Source organism: Desmodus rotundus, chromosome 5 (genome assembly GCF_022682495.2).
Source record: "Desmodus rotundus isolate HL8 chromosome 5, HLdesRot8A.1, whole genome shotgun sequence".
NCBI lineage: Eukaryota > Metazoa > Chordata > Mammalia > Chiroptera > Phyllostomidae > Desmodus > Desmodus rotundus.
This window is the reverse complement of record NC_071391.1, coordinates 8,890,433-8,908,005: the sequence shown is the minus strand read 5'-3', so window position 1 is coordinate 8,908,005 and position 17,573 is coordinate 8,890,433. Positions and strand designations below refer to the sequence as shown.

The window sequence follows — 17,573 nt, the reverse complement described above, 5'->3', positions numbered from 1 at the left end:
CAGCCCTGGCCTGTGTGGCTCAGTTGGCTGGGTGTGGTCCCACAGACGGAAAGGGTATCAGTTCAATTCCTGGTCAGGGCGCGTGCCTGGATTGCTGTTTCTCTCCCTCACTTTCTTCCTCGCTTCCCCTCTCTCTAAAAAATAAATATTTAAAAAAATGTTATCTATTATAACTGTTAATGAAATGGCCTAGAAGGACCATGAGGGGGAGGGGGCTGGTGGGACAGGCTGAAAGGAAGGGTTGAGGGTTGAGGAGAATGCTGAGAGTGGAATAGAGGAAACATTAGTAGCTCCTTCCTCCTTTCTGTATCCTTGAGAACTGAGTGTTGTGGGGGGTGTTGGGGGGCAGAGGAGGGGTGGAAGTCAGAAAAGAGTGCAGAAGGCTAGGGAAGGGGGGGAAGGTTTTGAAAGGCCACTGGAACTCCACTTGAATGGCTCCTGGGAGCAGAGAGAAAGCAGGGAAAAGGTGTGGTGTTCTCACCCCAAAGGCTTTCCTGAAGGTATCCTTTGGTAAATCCACTTCACCTTCCAAATTTCCCCAGGGAATCACCTCTGCACACATTTGTAATAGGCTTCCATCTTTCCCAGGCTCTGCCTTGCATTCAGGTGACGTTGGGCCACCATCTTCTCCTGGGCGTACCACCCTGTGCTAAGCGCTGTCATCCCCAGCATGTGGACTTGTAATGACTTGTGTGCCTGTCTGCCCCGCCCCCCCCCGAGACAGTGAGGCCCTGGCAAGCAGGCGGTGCTGTGTTGGGTCTGTGTGTCTCCAGTGTCTGCTCTTGGGCTTGGCAGATGATAGGTGTTTAATGAATACTATCGGATGAGTGAAAGACTTGTAATGAGAAGGAGAAGGTTGTGGGTGGTGTGGTTGGTTTTGAGACCCCAGAGCCCTTCATTCAGGTGAATTTCCATCCCTTTTCACTGCTCCTTCTCCAGACCTAGCTCAGGTTTTGGGAAGCAAAAGCAGATAGGAATCAACATGGCACGTGGAGATGAAACTTGGGTGGTTTTTACGTACAGCAAATGAATGCAAGATCTTTTCAAACACACACAGCAGATTTAAAAATATTGACCGTGTATTCCAAGCATAAACAATAATAAAAAAAAGAAAAAAAATTAAACCATGTAATAGGGCACAAAGAAAATGTCAAATTCCACAGAATATGAAGTCATCTAGACTATGTTCCCTGATAGATAATGATGTAATAAAACTAGAAATTAATAATACAATAATGGCTCCCTGATAATGACATAGGAAAATTAGAAATGAACACTATAGTAATAGTCCTCCCCAGGTGCCTCTTGCTTTGGAAATGTAAAAACGCTTTTCTAAATAACTGTTGGGTTAAAAAGAAAACAAAATGGAAGTGACAAACTGTTTAGAAATGAATAGTAAGGACAGTTGTAAGTAACAGAATTGGCGAGAATGTAGCAGAAGCAGAATCCACAGGGGGCTTTATTTCTTTAAATGCATGTAGTAGAGAAATGACTTCAGCAAAAACTCTCGTTAAAGAAAACAAGGCCCGATTCCCTGCTTTAGATGGTATGGTCTTGGGCATTTAATGTGTACCCAGCATTGCCTTAGATTCTTCCTATGTATCAACTAATTTAATCCTTACAACGATTCTGTGAGTACTCATGTTGCACATGAGGAAACTGAGGCACGAAGAGGTTAAGTCAGTTGTCGAAGTTCACAGAGCTACTAAGAGGCGGAGCTGGGTTTCTAACGCAGATGGACCTCTGCGTCTCCACATACATGCGCATTCATGGATTATTTGCACCGGTGTTTTTTTCATTCATGCATATAGACTAATCCAATTTAGCTATATTGACGTTGCAGCATCCCCTGCAATAAGTGAGGGTGTGTTACCAAGCCAGAGTGGGAAGGGCATCTTTAAGTGGAGTGTGGAAGGTAAGAACAGAGTCCTAATGCTGCTATTACTAGCTGAATGACTTTAGATGAATTGTTTAACCTAATTAAGTGGTTGTCTCATCTGTAACTGGAGAAAGTAATTATTTGTCTCTCCTGGGGTTGACGGGAGAATCAAATAGTATATTTGAAACCGCAAGTGTGTCTGCAAGCAAACACACACAGGTGTAATATGGTCGTGTGATTGTCAGGGTAGAATGTGTGGAATGGGGTCCTTGGGCGCTTCGGCTTTGGTTCACTTGTCCACCACCTTGCTGGCCTTGGGCTGGTGTGGGATTGCGTTTACTCCTCAGCGTCTCATCTTCCAGAGAGCTTGGCTCCAGTGCTCAGCAGAGCACACATTCGGACAGTACAAGTGCGAGGCTCACCTAGGGTTCATTATCTGTGGGTCTGCTCTTGATTCATCTGACAAGTGTGTTGGGGAAGATGCATTTCAGCAGAAAGGGGAAGTTCCCTCTGGGAGGGTTTCACTGGACAAGAAAAAAAAACCGTGTAGGAGGGAGAACTGGGCAATGGAGAAAGGCCATCTGACCCTAAATGGGGAACAGAGAGCACTGAGTGCCTATTGAGAGCTGACAGGCTTACTCCAAATTTCTGGCTTCTTTTAATCAAAGAAGAGGGACTGGAAAAACCCCATGTCGGGGTGTGTGTGTGTGTGTGTGTGTGTGTGTGGAATTTTTGGAAGTGGTGATGTTCATCTTTGGGAATCCATCGACCCTCATCCTAGAGGGAGGCAGTGTGGGGGAAGTGAGCAGCAGGAACAGTAAAAATCATGCCATTGTCTCTTTCATTCAAATTCACTGGGAGAAAATGTGGGTTATAGAGAAGAGTGTGTATCTCCTGTGCAAAGAGCTGTTTAAGTATGCAGAGGAAGAGGTACAAGGATTTGTGGTCGCCAGCTTTTGCCAGGGGGGCTCCCGCCCCCACCCCTGCCCTCATCAGCCACAATCCTTTAACACCCTGCTGCAGGAAGTTAAGGACCAAATGTCCCTTTTGAGTCCAGACTGCTGGTGCTTCCCCTCTGTTATTATTTCCTTCACCTCAAAATTTTCCCAAGAGCTCTGGGCCTTCTATCTTGTTGTGGGACCGACCCTCTGGTCTTCCCGGGCCCACGCCTGTGGCAGGCAGAGAACCAGGGGGCCGCTGACTGGTGCCCTCCTCATTTAGGATGGCTTCCATTTAAAAAAAAAAAATTCCTCATTGAGGATTTCTTTATTGATTGGAGGGAGGGATGAGGGATGGGGGGAGAGAGAGAGTGAAAGAAAGGGAAGAAAGAAAGGAAAGAGAGAGAAAGAAAGGGAGAGAGAAAAAGAATATGAGAGAATGAGAGAGAAACATTGATCCGTTGCCTCCTGGGCACGTCCCTGCTGGGGACTGAACCCACAACCCAGGTGTGTGCCCTGCCCAGGGATGGGCCAGCAACTCTTTGTTGTATGGGGCCGCACTCGAACTGAGCCCTGGCCAAGGCTGGGGTGGGTCCTCTTTTCTTTCTTTGTCACTTCCTTCGGTCTTGCCCTTCTGATTTGTAAAGATCCTTACGGAATTGCTGATGATTTTAACCTCTCGGGCAGCCGAGGCAGCCGTGTTTTCACTTGGAGAGGAGTGAGGGCCCTCCCTTGTTTTTTCTCTCTTTTCTTTAGAAGGCATCTGTTCATTTACTTAGGTGGTTTTCCAGCTTACCGGCTTCCTTCCTTCTTTCTTTTTTCTTCCTTTCTTCCCTCTCATGACAACAGGGCTTAATATGAAATGTTATATTCAACCCCAAGGTAAAAAGCAGATAAAAAGTGAAGCTATGCAGGTTGACCCGGGCAGAGGACTGGTCTGCTTGACTCCCCGCTCCCTGACTACCCTGGCTGGTTTCTGAGGCACATCTCAGGTGTCCTGGGTTTCCACAAAGTGGCATTGGAAAGCTAAACTCTACTTGGTGAGAAAACCGAGGCTTAACAGACGCAAGTGCTGTGCCCAAGGCCCACGGCTTGTCTCTCCCACTGGGTGCTTTCTGCAGGGTGGGGCTGCGGCCCTTCTGGGCTGCTGGCTGCTTTGGCGATGGGCTGCTCTGAGCAGGGTGCAGTGGAGTTAGCAAGAGCTTGGGACAGACAACCGGAGCTTGAGCCCCGACTGCAAACCAATAGCTGAGAGCCTTCGAATGACAGACTTTCTCTGACCTGCAGGTTCTCAAGTTCAACATACAGATGGGTTTCGTTGACATAGTTTATGTAAAGCAGTGTTGTGGCCACTGAGCCCCTACTAGGGACTTGAGGTGGCAAGTATTTTTATTAAAGAAGCTAGTGAAGAGGGACCCACAGTCAAATAGACCGAGGGTGGCAGAGAAGGCAGTTGAGGGAAAGGCAGTGAAAGCAGAGTGAGAGGACTTGCAGGTTAAATCACTTCATTGACTTCTGGGACCCTGAACTCTTTCTACTTTCTGTCCAGAGAGGAGGTCATGGCCCGGCTGCCCTCACTCCCTCACTGAATTTTGGAACACATTTGAGAGGTGGGTGCTAGCTAGATAGGTCCCAGGCTCTTGCTCAGGGCTGCCTAAGTCACTTGACAATACCTCCCACCTCCTGGTGGGAGAGGCAGCAGGAGGCTGGGGTTGGGTTGTGGGGACAGGAAGTGGGCCGTTGGGCTCGTGGTTCTGACATACACTTTTTTTTTTTTTTTTTACTGTGGCTGATGTTGCAGCTCCTGGAACGTTCCTATTACCACACGCCTTGATTGTTTGATAAAGATGCTAAAGTTTTCTCCTTGGCTGTGCTCAGTCATGTGGGCTGAAGATAAAGGGCCCTTGGGGGTCCCTAAAGCCTCCCGCTCTGAAAGGCACAGCTGGGTCCCAAGGAAAGGAGTCCCAGCTCTGGGATCTGCTAGGTCGCCTTTCTCAAGAAGCGCCGTGGTAGTTCCCAGTGTCATGTGACTGCAGATGACCACGTTATCCAGATGACCTGTGAGGATGGCCCTCTTCCTTGAATTTTCTGACCTACACTTGGTAGTCGTTGACGTTAATTTATGGTGTTGGAAGCAGCACACTACAGTGGGAGGAAGTGCACGGGAGGACGGTCTTGGCGAACCTGTGTTCTCTTCCTGGCTGAATCCCTAACTCATTACCTGGTGTTAGGCGTTGGTTTGCCTATCTCCTAGAGAATTTAATGATAGGCTCTGTCAGGCTGCACTGACCTCTACAAGTCCTTTGTCTTCCCTCCCCTTCCCCTTTCCTGTTTAAAAGTACTCACATCCCAGTTAAAACTGTAGAGAAGCTGGCGAGATCTTACATGCAGGTGTTCTGTTGAGTTGTTACCATGTGCTATTCGTCGCATAAGGAACTTTAAAGTGTTGTCTCAGTCAATCCTCACAGAAGCCCTGGTAGACACTATTGTTCCTATTTTGTAGATGAGAACGTTGAGGCTCAGAGATGTTAAGCCAGTGGTTTAAGTGACCAAGGTGTGAAGGAACCCTGGTTGTCCTGACGTCCATCTCACTGATGGGGCCTGACCGTGAGCACTTCCTGGGTCGGAGGGGGGGAGGCGGACTCAGCCTTTAGGCATCAGGTCTTTAGCGCTAGTGATGGGGATGCTGACATTTCCTTATTAGGCACTGGAGTGTGCCCAGTGCTGTGCTAGAAGCTTTCCATATGTGACCTTCTCTAATCCTCATAAGAGTGATAAAGTGTGTGGGGTTATTAATATTTACAGGGAAAAACCTCAGAGAGTAGTAAGGGACTTGATTGAGGTCTCCCAGCCAGCAACTGGTGACAAGTTTTGGACCTAGGCTGTGAGTTGCCAGAGACATGTTCACACGTTCTCTCACTGGCCGTGGGCCAGGCTGCCCTGCTGGAACCTGCTGAAAGCCAACAGGGGGCTGTCTTGCAGGTGGGGGATCTCTGTACAAATTCTAGGGGTCTTAAAAACTTATGTCATGCTGGAGAGCTAAGTGCTTGCCTCTCATGCTCAAGGACACACTTGTTCTCAGCTTCCAGAAACTTCCCTCAGTCCATCCTGTGATGGTAGCCTTATCCTACTTTCTTAGCACGCATGTCTGTCTGAAGAAAGCTGAATTGACGCACTTGGGTGTGTGTGTGGCTGTGGACACACACATACATTGGGCATGCCCCCTCAGTGTGGGTCTCTAGAAGACCTCTGAAGAGAGAAACACTCAGCAAATGCTTCCTAGAGGGAGACTGGGCTCCTGTTTGCTAGTGAGAACCACGGAAATCCATCGTGGGAGGTGAGCTCTCTGGAGGCTGCCGAGAGGCCCAAGCACTGTGACAGTTGATCAAGGGAGCGTTTCTCCCAGGCTAGAAGCTGCTGGGTGAAGGCAGGCTGCCAGTCCGTGTGGGAAGTAGTGATTTATTCAGCTAACATTGATTAAATTGCTGCTACGTATCTAGTGGATGGTAAGTACCCAGAATACATGTGGAATAGATTGATGACAAGTACAAGTATTTTTTTTAAAGATTTTATTTATTATTAGAGAGGGAGAGAAACATCAGTGTGTGGTTGCGTCTCACATGCCCCCAACCAAGATCTAGCCTGCACCCCAGGCATGTGCCCTAGACTGGGAATCGAACCTGTGACTCTTTGGTTCGCAGGGAGGCACTCAGTCCACTGAGGCACACCAGCCAGGGTGCAAGTACAAGTAATTTTAATTGCAAGTGGCAAAGGCCGATTCTGCCTAAATGGGTTTTAAACATGAAAGAAGAATACTGTTCTGCTCATTGAAAGTATGTGGGGGAAGGTCTGGAGAGCCTGCACCAAGCCAAGGCGTGGCTTGGGAAGGGCAGAAATGAGGGCGGCTCTGGGAATCTAGCAGACCTCTCTGTTTGCCGACGCTGGTTGAGTCTGCTCTGTTGCCTTCACAATTCAAATTCCTCTGGGAGCCTGGGTCACGACCCACCAAGAGCCTTCCCAGAATCAGGTGAGCAGGTGAGGGGTGCCTCCACAAGGGAGTTCTGGGCAGGCACGCACTCTGAGGAGCTACCACAGTAGCTACACAGGGCAGGCCTGACTCTCCAGGAGTTTGTAGTCAGCGGGGGATGACGGACAAATCAAGGGACAACTCACAGTAGGTGCAGTGGGCTGCTGTGGAAGTTTGTACAAAATGCATTGAGAGCTTAGGGAGGTTTTAAATTTTGTGTGCGGGGGAAGGGTCCGGTATGGCTGACAGGTAAGGTTGTCCGAGGTTGAGTTTTAAAGGCTAAGGAAAAATTAGCCAGCTGGACAAATGCAACTCAGGAGGAAGACCTTGTGCGACAGTTCTGCAATGTGAAAGAATGATGTGTCCCGGAAATGCAAGGAATTCCCAGTGCCTGGTGGAGAGAGTGTGTCAAAGACGGAGAGACTGGGTGGGGCCTGATCTTAAAGGGCCCCACGTGCTCCGGGAGGCAGTGGGAATTTTAGTCCTTGGAGGTAAGTGGTCATTGAGTGACTTTAAGTGGCAGAAGGACATGATCAGTTCTTAGTTTTAGGAAGACGTTGTGGGGACTGTAGCAGTGCCTCAAATTTTAACTCCTCTGAATGTGGCTCTTGAACTTGGGTGGCTGATGGTTCCAGTTGAGCCATAGAATGAGATGATGGGGCGCCAGTCAAAAGAGACTCCCTGGATGACTGGAGAGTCCCAAACTCTAATGGGGATTCCCAGGAACTCCATGTATGTTGCAGATCAGGGGGATGGTGGCAGGCGAAGAAAAGAGGCCCGTGGTGGCTTTCATTGCCCGTGGAGTTCTGAGTATTTTCGAGTGACGTGTCTGTGTCTTGGCTTAGAAGGCCGCAGGGCCACTGAAGGTGAAGAAGCTGGTGTAGGGGGTTTACCCCTCTCTACCTTCACTCCCAACAACCCGTTCTCTGTCCTTAGACATGGGCCATGTGCAACGCAGCAGTGGTCTGGGAAGAACATTTGCGAAGAATGGAGCAAAAGCTCAGGCCCTTGATGCCGGGTGGGAGGGGAAGCCCTTCCTTTAGATAGCCATTTGGTGAATTTTTGGAGGAAACTGAACAAAGTTAAGAAAGCTGGCGTTTCCAAGGGTGGCTGGGGGCTGGAGCCAGAGCTTCCTTTTCCTTGTAAACATGAACTCGGACAGCGAACAACACAAAGCGCCGTTTCCTTTGCATTAGGTGCTTCTGAAAACAGGAAAACCCTCGCTCCTGCTGTGAGAATTTGCAGCCAGTGTTTGGAGGAATTGTGGCTGGAAGCTGTTCTTAGAGACCCTGGTAGTGTGGCTTACGCATTTGCACAGTGTGGAGAAGGGGGGGAACGTGGGCTCCGAATCCCGGATGGGCCAGAACCCACCAGCTCTCACATTTTAGTTATGGGACTTTGGCCAAGTTACTTAACCTCTCTGTTTTTGGTTCTTTGACTGGAGTGAGTTATAGTAATGCCTCTGTCACCAAACTTAGCAATTTATTGAGTATTTACAGCACGCCAGACACTATGCAGAAGTGTTTTATCATTGATTATCTTACTGATTTCTTAAACAAGCCTGTGAAGTTAGTAGTGTTATTGTTAGCATTTCACAGATAAGGAAACTGAGGCACGGTGAGGGCAGTAACATGCCCATCCTTCCCTCGCCTAACCAACCAAAAAAAAAAAAAAAAAATCTGTAAACGGTGGAACTAGGATTTAAATTCAGACAGTGTGGCCTTGGAGTCTGACACGTCACAGAGCTGTTCTGAGTTTTGGAGATTATATATGCATAATGGTTAGTGTGGATCTAGCTCCTGTCCTCAGTGAGCATTCAGTACTGTGACCTCGTTCTTGTGGTTTTGGTCTTACCCTGCTCCTTTTGTCTCTCACAGAAACAGCTGACACAGGATGACGATGCCGACGAGGTCGAGATTGCCATTGACAACACGGCTTTCATGGATGAGTTCTTCTCTGAGGTAGGCGACCTTCCACTGCCTTCTTCTGAGTGTACTTAAGGAAACACAGCGTCCTCGGCAAAGAATAAAAACCCTCAGATCTTTGAAGGGTGGCCAAGAAAGTCAGTCCTTCATTGGGGTGGGGTGGCCAGACCAAGAAGTTATAAGGTGAGTCTCTCCAATACTTACTTGGGAGGATTTGGAGTTTTCAATCTTAGGGAGAAAGTCAGCAGAAGGTAAATGATATGTAATTAAAGAGATGCTTTTAAAGTCTTATTCTTGTGTGACATGACAACTTTTAGTGATATCCTTTTTTGCCCAAATTATATAACTTGAATACAGGACCAACCATGGGGGCTCAGCCACAAGGATGAAACATTGCATTTTCAGGCCTGTGATTCATACAGATCAGATTTATTTCAAAAAGTTTAGTTCCTTTGACGTAATTCTAGTGATAACGGAGAACCTCCAATTTGTACTTTTGCAGTTGAATAGGGGTGAAGACCGGTTGCCCATGTCTGCAGACTCTCATGGTCTTTGATTTTGAAGGTCCCTGTTGGGAAGGTGCTACCGTAGACAGTGAGGGCTGGAATGCTGTGGGGGATGGTGCGTCATGGGCAGGGACACAGGCTTTGGAGCCAGGTAAACCCGGGTTCAAATCTCAGCCCTGCATCCCGCCAGCTGTTGATCTGGGGAATGTTGCTTAGCAGGTGTGGTTTTCTCACCTGTAGATTGGGTAATATAATTCCCTGGAGGGTTATTATTGGGATTGAAGGGGATAATGGTTCTAAACCATTCAGTGCAGCATCTGAGATATATGTATGTGCTCAATAATGATACTTTGAAACCAAAAGAACAAAACCACAGAAAGTTTAGGCACTGAAGGTTCTGCCACCATACTGTGGTTTCTTCTTAGGGCTTTTAATTTTTTTTTGGAAAGAAGACAAGAGGCATCATATCCTCTTGCAGGGTGCTTCCCGTCCTCTAGCTTATGGACGTAGAAAAGTCATCCTCTGGCCCTTGTCTAACCAGACGAGTGGAGCGAGGCTTGACAGCTCGGGCCCATTCCTGCCTTAGAGTGGTACGCGGCTGTGAGAGTGAACGTGAATGTGAGCGTGTGCTGGCCGGTTCGGGAAGTTGGCTGTGGACGTTCCACAGAGCCCCACCCTCCCTGTGGGTGGCTCTGTCCTTTAGGTTGAGACGTCATAGTGAGATCAAACATCTGCATTTTATGAGTTCACTTTTGTTCCAGGTGTGGATCATGGAAGGAAAATTGTCTTTCTGTTTACTAGTTGGGTTAGACTTGACATGTTTACATCACTGTAGCTTTTCCCTCTGGTCTCGCCTTGGAGAACCAGCTACAATCAAGAGCTTAATCTAAGGAGATAAGGAGTAAGGGGTAAGGGATCTTACTTATCCAATGACCATGTTCTATATCTTCTCTTAAACCAGTAAGAGGGCCTCTGAGAGACAGGGTTCCTCATGGTTGGTGTCCATCTTTAAGCATTTAATAGCAGGTGACTTTGGTCAAGTCACTTAACCCATCTGGGCATTGATTCCTGCTCTGGAAATTGAGGATGTTAGCACTGACCCTTCCAGGCTGCCGTGAGGCTCACACCAGGTCCCATGCCTGGAGAGCATTATCTAGACTGAAAAGCACTGGGTGGGTGATAGTTGTTTTTGGAGACTTGAGATTTTGGGGGTTCTTTTTTCTCACTGCTTATTCCTTGTCCTGTGCTTTTTTGTCATTTAGGAAAAAAAAAAAAAGAGCCCTCTCCTATTTAGGGTGAAGAGGGGGGCAGCGTGGTGGGGCAGAAAGAGTATGGTCTTTGAAAGTAATTCCTTATCTGTCGGCAACTGTGATCTTGGGCTCACTCCTTAACTTCTCTAAGTCTCAGTGGGTTTATCTGTGAAATGGGGAGAGAAATAGTCACCTCACAGATTTGTTGGGGATTAAAGGAGATGACGCCCAGAGAGTCCTTGGTGTGGGCACAGGTAGGTGTTACTTTCCTTCTTTCTCATCAGATGCAGCACAGAAGGGATAAGTTTTGGGGAGGGACAGAGGCAAGAGGAAGCAGGCCATGGAAAGAGATCAGACAGGCTCTGGCACCTCGCAGATCTTGGTCTCAGTGTCAGCTCTGCCCATTACTAGTGGTATAACTTTGGAAAAGTTGTCTGACTGCTCAAAAACCTGGTTTCCTCTAAAACAAGAACAGTCCTGTTGGTTATTATAAATATAAAATGAGAAAGTTATGTGATAGTCCCGGCACCATGCCTGATATGCGCTAAGTATGTCTGCAGCGATTTCTGTCCTTATCACCATCGTGTTCCCCAGCGTATTTAGAGTAAGTAGGCCACAGAGTTGATTTTATAGAATCTGGTCTAGAAATATCCTTGAAAGTGAAATAAAGTACATTCCAGATAATGGGGATTGTCAGGATTGCCGTAGAACCGGACGTGATTCGTCCTCTGGGGCCGGCAGCCATGTGGCTGCCCAAACAGAACCAGAATTCTTTTAACGAGAAGAGCAGGGGCAGGTGGGACGGCTGTTTGGTGGATCAGAGTGTGCGTCGTGGACGGCAGTATGAGACGGAAAAAAGACTGCTGGGAGCAAATGTGTTTGAGAAATGCTTCATACTCCCTCCTACCATGGACACGTAAAATGCACGTTAACTTACTCAAGGCTCCAAGAAGTCCTGTCTGTGATAAAGAGACCTGCTTTCCTTCCTATTGATTTTTTTCACAGAACCCTTCCTGACATGTGACTTCTCTTAACAAGGATGAATGAATACGTTTTGGAAAATGGTATCAGCAAGTTTTCTTTTGGGGATGTGCTTGAGAAAAGTCTACGAGACAGTGTTGCAGGGGTGTGTGCTTGTTTCCTGCGGTTACTTACGTCCCTTCTGCTGAGCGACACCACGTGCTTGACCACAGTCTCAGCCCTTCAGGAGATCTGAGTCAGGCCGGGCAGAAGTGAGAGCGGATTGAATGCCAGCAAAGTGCCGTGGGGCTTTGGAGGGTGGAGCGCACCTGGTTAGAGGAACTGGGGGGTGAGCTGTCTTGAAAGCATAAGGATTTGCTAGTGGGCTTGATGTTTGTTAAAACTAAGAACCTCGAAGTGAATGTAACTTGGAAATCCAGGCAAGAAGTCTTCAATTCTTTCTTTACATAGACTGTTTGGATGACCAGGTGAGCTGGTAGGTCCTGCATTTCTGGGCTCTTCACTGGGCAGGCAAGAAGCCCTTGCCAGTCCTTTGCCTATTTGTTCTCAGGTCCATCCCCGCCCTTCCTGTGCTCTGCTCTGCATTGCAGGGAGCTCATTTCCCAGGTTCCCTTGCCAACTGGCTTACAGGTGTTTGACCTCGGGGAGGTGCTGGCAGAGGACTCATGGAGGAGGGAAGAGGCCATGGTTTTCCTCCCTGGATCTGTCTCCACCACGGGCTCAACTTTCACTTGACCGACCCTGCCTCCACGGTCCCATTCTGCTGGTCCACTTCTCTGTGGTCTGGCTCCCATCAGAGGGGCCCTGGCCTTAGGCCCAGGTGGCCCTGCCTTCCCTCGTTGTCCTTCCAACCTGCTGTTGCCAATTTCTAGAGAGTCTCACTGTCCTCTGTTTGGCTTCTTGGCCCTTTCATCTCTGTGTAAAGAATTCCCTGTATTCTGTTACTTCACTTAGAATAACTAGATAGGTTTTTGTTTTCCTGACTAAATTTTGAATGTTGCAAAGCCCAAATACACTGTTGATTTGTCTAGGAATAATCGTTTTCACTGGTCAGTGGGACTCTGAGATCATTCATCCTTTTCATTCATGAGAGAGAGTTGAAACACTAGTCCCAATCTTGATAAAATCCCGGAGGGATTTAACTTCTGTTGCTTGGCTGACTGAGACCTCTCTCTGCCCCTTCTCATCAATGTTTATTTGTTTTCCAAAGCAAAGAAGCCAAGCAGTCAAAGAGGACTTGACTCAGAATTTCTAGTATGAGGACTGTTTTGGATTGTTGTATTTTGGGCAAAAAGGAATCAATCATCAAAAGAAGGAGTCATTTATTTGACCTTTACAACTCCATTACTTTTATCACGTTAAAGGGTGGCGCATAATATGCTTTCAGTAAATAAATATGCAGGAATTAATGCCTAACTAGAGAGAGGTACAGGTACATGGAACTTGGGGGAGGCAGAGATGTTTTCGGTAGAACAGACAAAGCTTTCTACCCTAGCCCCTGACATCTGCCAGTTCTCCAAAGTATTGCAGTAGTACTTGCTCTGCTTTCCATTGTCTAATTAAATTCCACTGGCTGCTTAGGACCAGAGGGAAGAGGCTACCCATGCCTTGAAAATGACTCTCTCCTTTTAATTAGACAATGGTGATTCATATACTGTGGTAATCATAGTTTGTTCCCTGAGGCAGACACCCAACTTGAAGAATGATCAACTTGCTGTTCTTACTTAATTTCCGTGGGTGGCTCCTGACGGTACCACAGAGCATTTTGTTACTGTCGGGAGCGGCGCGAGGGTTGAACGAGCCGTCCCGTGTAGGCGCAGCGTAGCACCTGGCGTTAGTGAATGTGCGGTAACTGCTGGTTATGGCTGTGTCGTCATCCCCATCACTCAGTGTTCATTGAGCGTGCACTCTATGTTAGGCGCTTGATGTGTATTACCTCATTCGAACCCCACAGAATCTCTAGGACGTGGGAACTGTGATCATCCTCATTTCACAAGTGAGAGAAATGGGGCTGGGGGTGGTGGTAAGTGGCTTGTTCAAGGTCATGAAACTAAGAGGTGGAGCTGAAACTTGAACTTGGTCTATTCGATGCTTATTTTCTTAAACTGTACCATCTGGACTTCCACGCTGCTGACGAATAAAAAGTGACGTACAATGAGCAGGCATTGAGGATGGACTAGTTGCAAATTTAGCGCGGTGACCGAAGAGCCTGGTTGGTTCCCTAGATCAGCAGTGCGTCATGAGCACAGCTTGTGTGAAAAGCTCTCCATAGGGAGCATTGGTTGGAGAACCAGGAAATAAGGCCCGTGCTCCCAGTGAAAGGCCACTGAGCCCTGTCACAGAACTGTGAGTCAAACATGCACATCACCTGACACAGGCCCATACGCACGGACCTGGGAGAGCAGGCGGAGGAGCCTCCCGTAGGTGGTTCTTGCACCTTTACCTGGTTCAGGAGGCAGGGCTTAGTATCTAACAGATGCTACATTCAAACCTTGATGTTACCTTTCTGCAGTATGGTATTGCCAAGGTTGAGTTTCTCTACCTGGTTGAGCCAACATGCTCCCGTGCATAAAAGGGAGAGAGTGATGGGGACTTCACAGGCAGACTGTGAAGGCCCTTGTTTCAGATACAGGCATGTGTTAAATCAGTTACGACTCTTAAACATGTTATTGTGCAGGGTAAAGTCTGTACACTTAAAACAACCCCAAGCAAACACACAAATGGCCTTGGGCTGTTAGGTTCCGCATGCGTAGCTTTCCTGCTAGGTTCTCAGTCCTGGGCACCCTCCCTTCCCTACCCCCATGAGCCTTTGGTTATCTGGCAGATGCACAGAAGGAAATTAACTGCATGCAGCTGCCACCGTGAAATACCCAGAAAGTCACCTCTGAGGAAAACCAGCACTTCCAAGAAAAAGTAAAGACACAAAGTTAAAAAAAAGAAACCTTTATGACTGACAAATTGCCCATCCTGAAGCTCTAAAGCAGGGGTGTCCAACCTTTTGGTGTCTCTGGGCCACACTGGAACAAGAAGAGTTGTCTTGGGCCATGCATTAAATACACTGTGACACATAATCACAAAAAAATCTCATGTTTTAAGTAAATTTACGACCTTCTGTTGGGCCGCATTCACAGCCGTCCTGGGCTGCATGCGGCCTGCGGGCGGCAGGTCGGACACCCCTGTGTCTAAAGGGTGATTATGTGGTGCACTGACTGAATTACTAAACCAGTTTCTGAACTGCCTCCAGAAGGTGAGGTTGATGAAGACAGAGGAAGGAGCAGCTACAGCGGGTGCAGGATGAGTGAGGCGGGCAGAGGAGGCACATGTTCCCCAACCCCGGGAAGTCCCGCAGGCAGGTTGAGGGTGGAGCGCCAGGGCTGTATCCTCCTGTCCATAGGGCTGGACGACCCTCCTACCATCCAGTCCCCAAATGTCCGGAGCATTCAGCCTGGGGCCCAGCTGCCTCCTCCTTCCAGCTTCCGGTCTTGTTTTTTATACCATTGACCAAACTGGGTCCTGATGCTCTTCTGTTTATGAAGTAATATTCCAGAATATATTTTCTAAGACATCTGATCCATTGAACATGCAAAATCTAAGGCCTCTGGCTCGTTAAAATATGTTAAGTGCATTTACCAATGGTTAGTGTATTTTATTCTAGAAAGCCTTCCCCCACCCCTCCCAGTCCTGTTTTATATAATGTAATTGCTTTGGCAAGACAGTCTCGTGATGGAAATGGAAACCCGGTGTGATGCAGTGACCTAAGTTGTTGAGAGGAGCCAGTGTCTGATAGAGAAATAACAGGGAAGATTAGGGTAAAGGGGGCAATTTCTGGTGACCCAAGGGCCTGATTCTGAGGTGGTTATGCCTCTAAGGCCAGATTTCACAGGTGATAACTTGGGCCTTTTTAATAGTTGCCTAGACTTAGGATTCTGCTATGAGTGAAACAGTATGGAAAGGCCAAACGGTCTCAGGCTGCCTCCTGATATGGTCACTGCTGAGTTTCTGTCTTTACTATCTCTTTCTCGTTTCTGTCTTGCTGTTCCTCTCATTCTTCTCCCTTTGTTTTCACACTGTAGGTGGGTTCTCTCCTTTGCACTTCTTTTCTTTCCTGCTTTCCCTTTTTCCCTCTCTCCTATCTTCACTCTCTCTTTCTCACTTTGGGGGGTGGGGCAGGTGCCGGGCGCTAAAGGATCTGCCTGATCAGGTGTGCTGGCCCTTCTCTGATTCCTCTTCACGCTTTTCCTGGCTCTTCGTGACTCTGGCCTGAATCTTCCCGTGCACGGTGGGCAAATGTGTCCCTCGCAGGGAGCAATGGCATGGCTTTTCAATGACCGCTCTGTTGAGATTACTTTATCCATGAAAAGCAGAAGACATTTAGGCATCGTCTTCTTCCACAAACCCAGAGGGTGGGCAGCTTTCACCAGGGAGCTCTGCTAAGCCTTAAACCCAGTCAGGGACCTACTCTTCCTCTTTGATGACAAAGGCCGTTGTCTTTCTGATGACAGATCGAGGAAACGCGGCTCAACATCGACAAGATCTCTGAGCACGTGGAGGAGGCTAAGAAACTCTACAGTATCATTCTGTCTGCACCAATTCCGGAGCCGAGTGAGTGTTTGCCCAGGGCTGAGTCACCCAGCGGTGGCACTGGGGCCGAGCCAGTCTTGTTTTTTCTTCCCTCCGTGAACAGCAGGGGAGTGTACTTACGCATTCCATTCCATTCCACCGGTGTGCACGTCATCCCGTCCGCCATTCTCCTGTGCCCTGAGCTCACCCCGCCCAGCCACGGTCAGCACTCCTGTCTTCATGGCCCCTGCGTAATCCATGTAGCCAGACTTTCCTTCCCCATTGGTCGCTCTCAGGCCTAGCAGCGACCCTTACTGCTTCTTTCTTCCTCGCCTCTGCCTCTTTGCTTGTGCTATGTCCTCTGTCGGAAATGCTTTCCCCAGCCCCCTATTCACGTCCTCCAGATCAAGTGCATGTTTTTATGGGGTGCTCCAAGGTGCTTCAAGTTCACCTCGGTCCCTCCCATCATGAGTTTCCTATTTGGCACCACCATGGAGGCAAACTCCCCCCCCAATTATTTCACATTTTTGGAGTGGAATTTAGGGCTATATTTTGGATTTCATAAGAACAAGGAACAAGCTTGATACTGTTATTTCACTACTCACATTTTTCAGGGACTCTTTATTGCCTAAAGATTAAAGTTGAAACGTGTTAGCGGAGCACATGGGAATCGTCTTGGCCACCTTCCTGTCACCCTCCCCCATGTTACTTACGCTGTAGCCCGACTAAACTTTGTTCCCCAGGGGCCGCCTGTCCCCACAGGTCTTTCACATATTGTTTCTTCTCCCGGAGACTCCAGTCCTAGTTTGGGTCATGGGTGCCTGAGGGAGCTCCTCCCCTCCTCTGTTGATTGGTCTTTTCTAACTGATCCTGCCTGCCTTTGTTTACCCAGAAACCAAGGATGACCTAGAGCAGCTCACAGCTGAGATCAAGAAAAGGGCCAACAACGTCCGGAACAAGCTGAAGAGTAAGACGGGAGCCAAGGGAACAAGCCCGCCCCTGCCCCATCTGTCTCCCATCCGCAGGGTCCAACTCTAATGCCCCGAACCTCAACCCAACGGAAGTGACGCCACTTGTCCCACCTTTGCCTGTGGCTTGGGCACTGTCCCTGGAGTGACCTGTTATAGCGCCAGAACTTTATCTGTTCTTGATCACAAGTGTGGTTGAAAGACTGCAGGACTGAAGTTAGGAGATGGGAACTCACATGTGCTCTCGGCCACTGAGTAGTGGTGTGACTCGGTCCTGTAACTTAGTCCCTCGGCCTTTCTGTTTCACCTACATACATTTGAATAGGAATGGTACAGATATATAGATGCAAAATACATTATTTAGTCCATAGCCACTTCTTGGGGGCGGGGCAGGTATATCACCTCCCATTACCCCAGCCCCACCCCTTCAGTTCAGAGCGTTTGCTCAGTGAAGCTGAGGTCAGAGACGCGATTCCTCTGGGGGCCCAGAAGGTCTCATAGTTCCGTGGCGACGGTCTGCATTCTTGCGCAGCGTATTT

The 17,573-nt window shown here is 48.3% G+C and overlaps 1 protein-coding gene across 10 annotated transcripts in view; it reads left to right on the top strand.

Moving 5' to 3' along the window:
* Window positions 1-17,573, top strand: part of STX3 (syntaxin 3) — a 38,330-nt gene that overhangs the window by 7,534 nt on the left and 13,223 nt on the right. For all 10 annotated transcript variants that reach the window (XM_053923903.1, XM_053923904.1, XM_053923905.1 and 7 more), the window contains exons 2-4: window positions 8,722-8,805; window positions 16,009-16,108; window positions 16,959-17,033. In XM_053923903.1, the coding sequence (XP_053779878.1) occupies window positions 8,722-8,805; window positions 16,009-16,108; window positions 16,959-17,033 (259 nt within the window). The remainder of the gene's footprint in view (window positions 1-8,721; window positions 8,806-16,008; window positions 16,109-16,958; window positions 17,034-17,573) is intronic.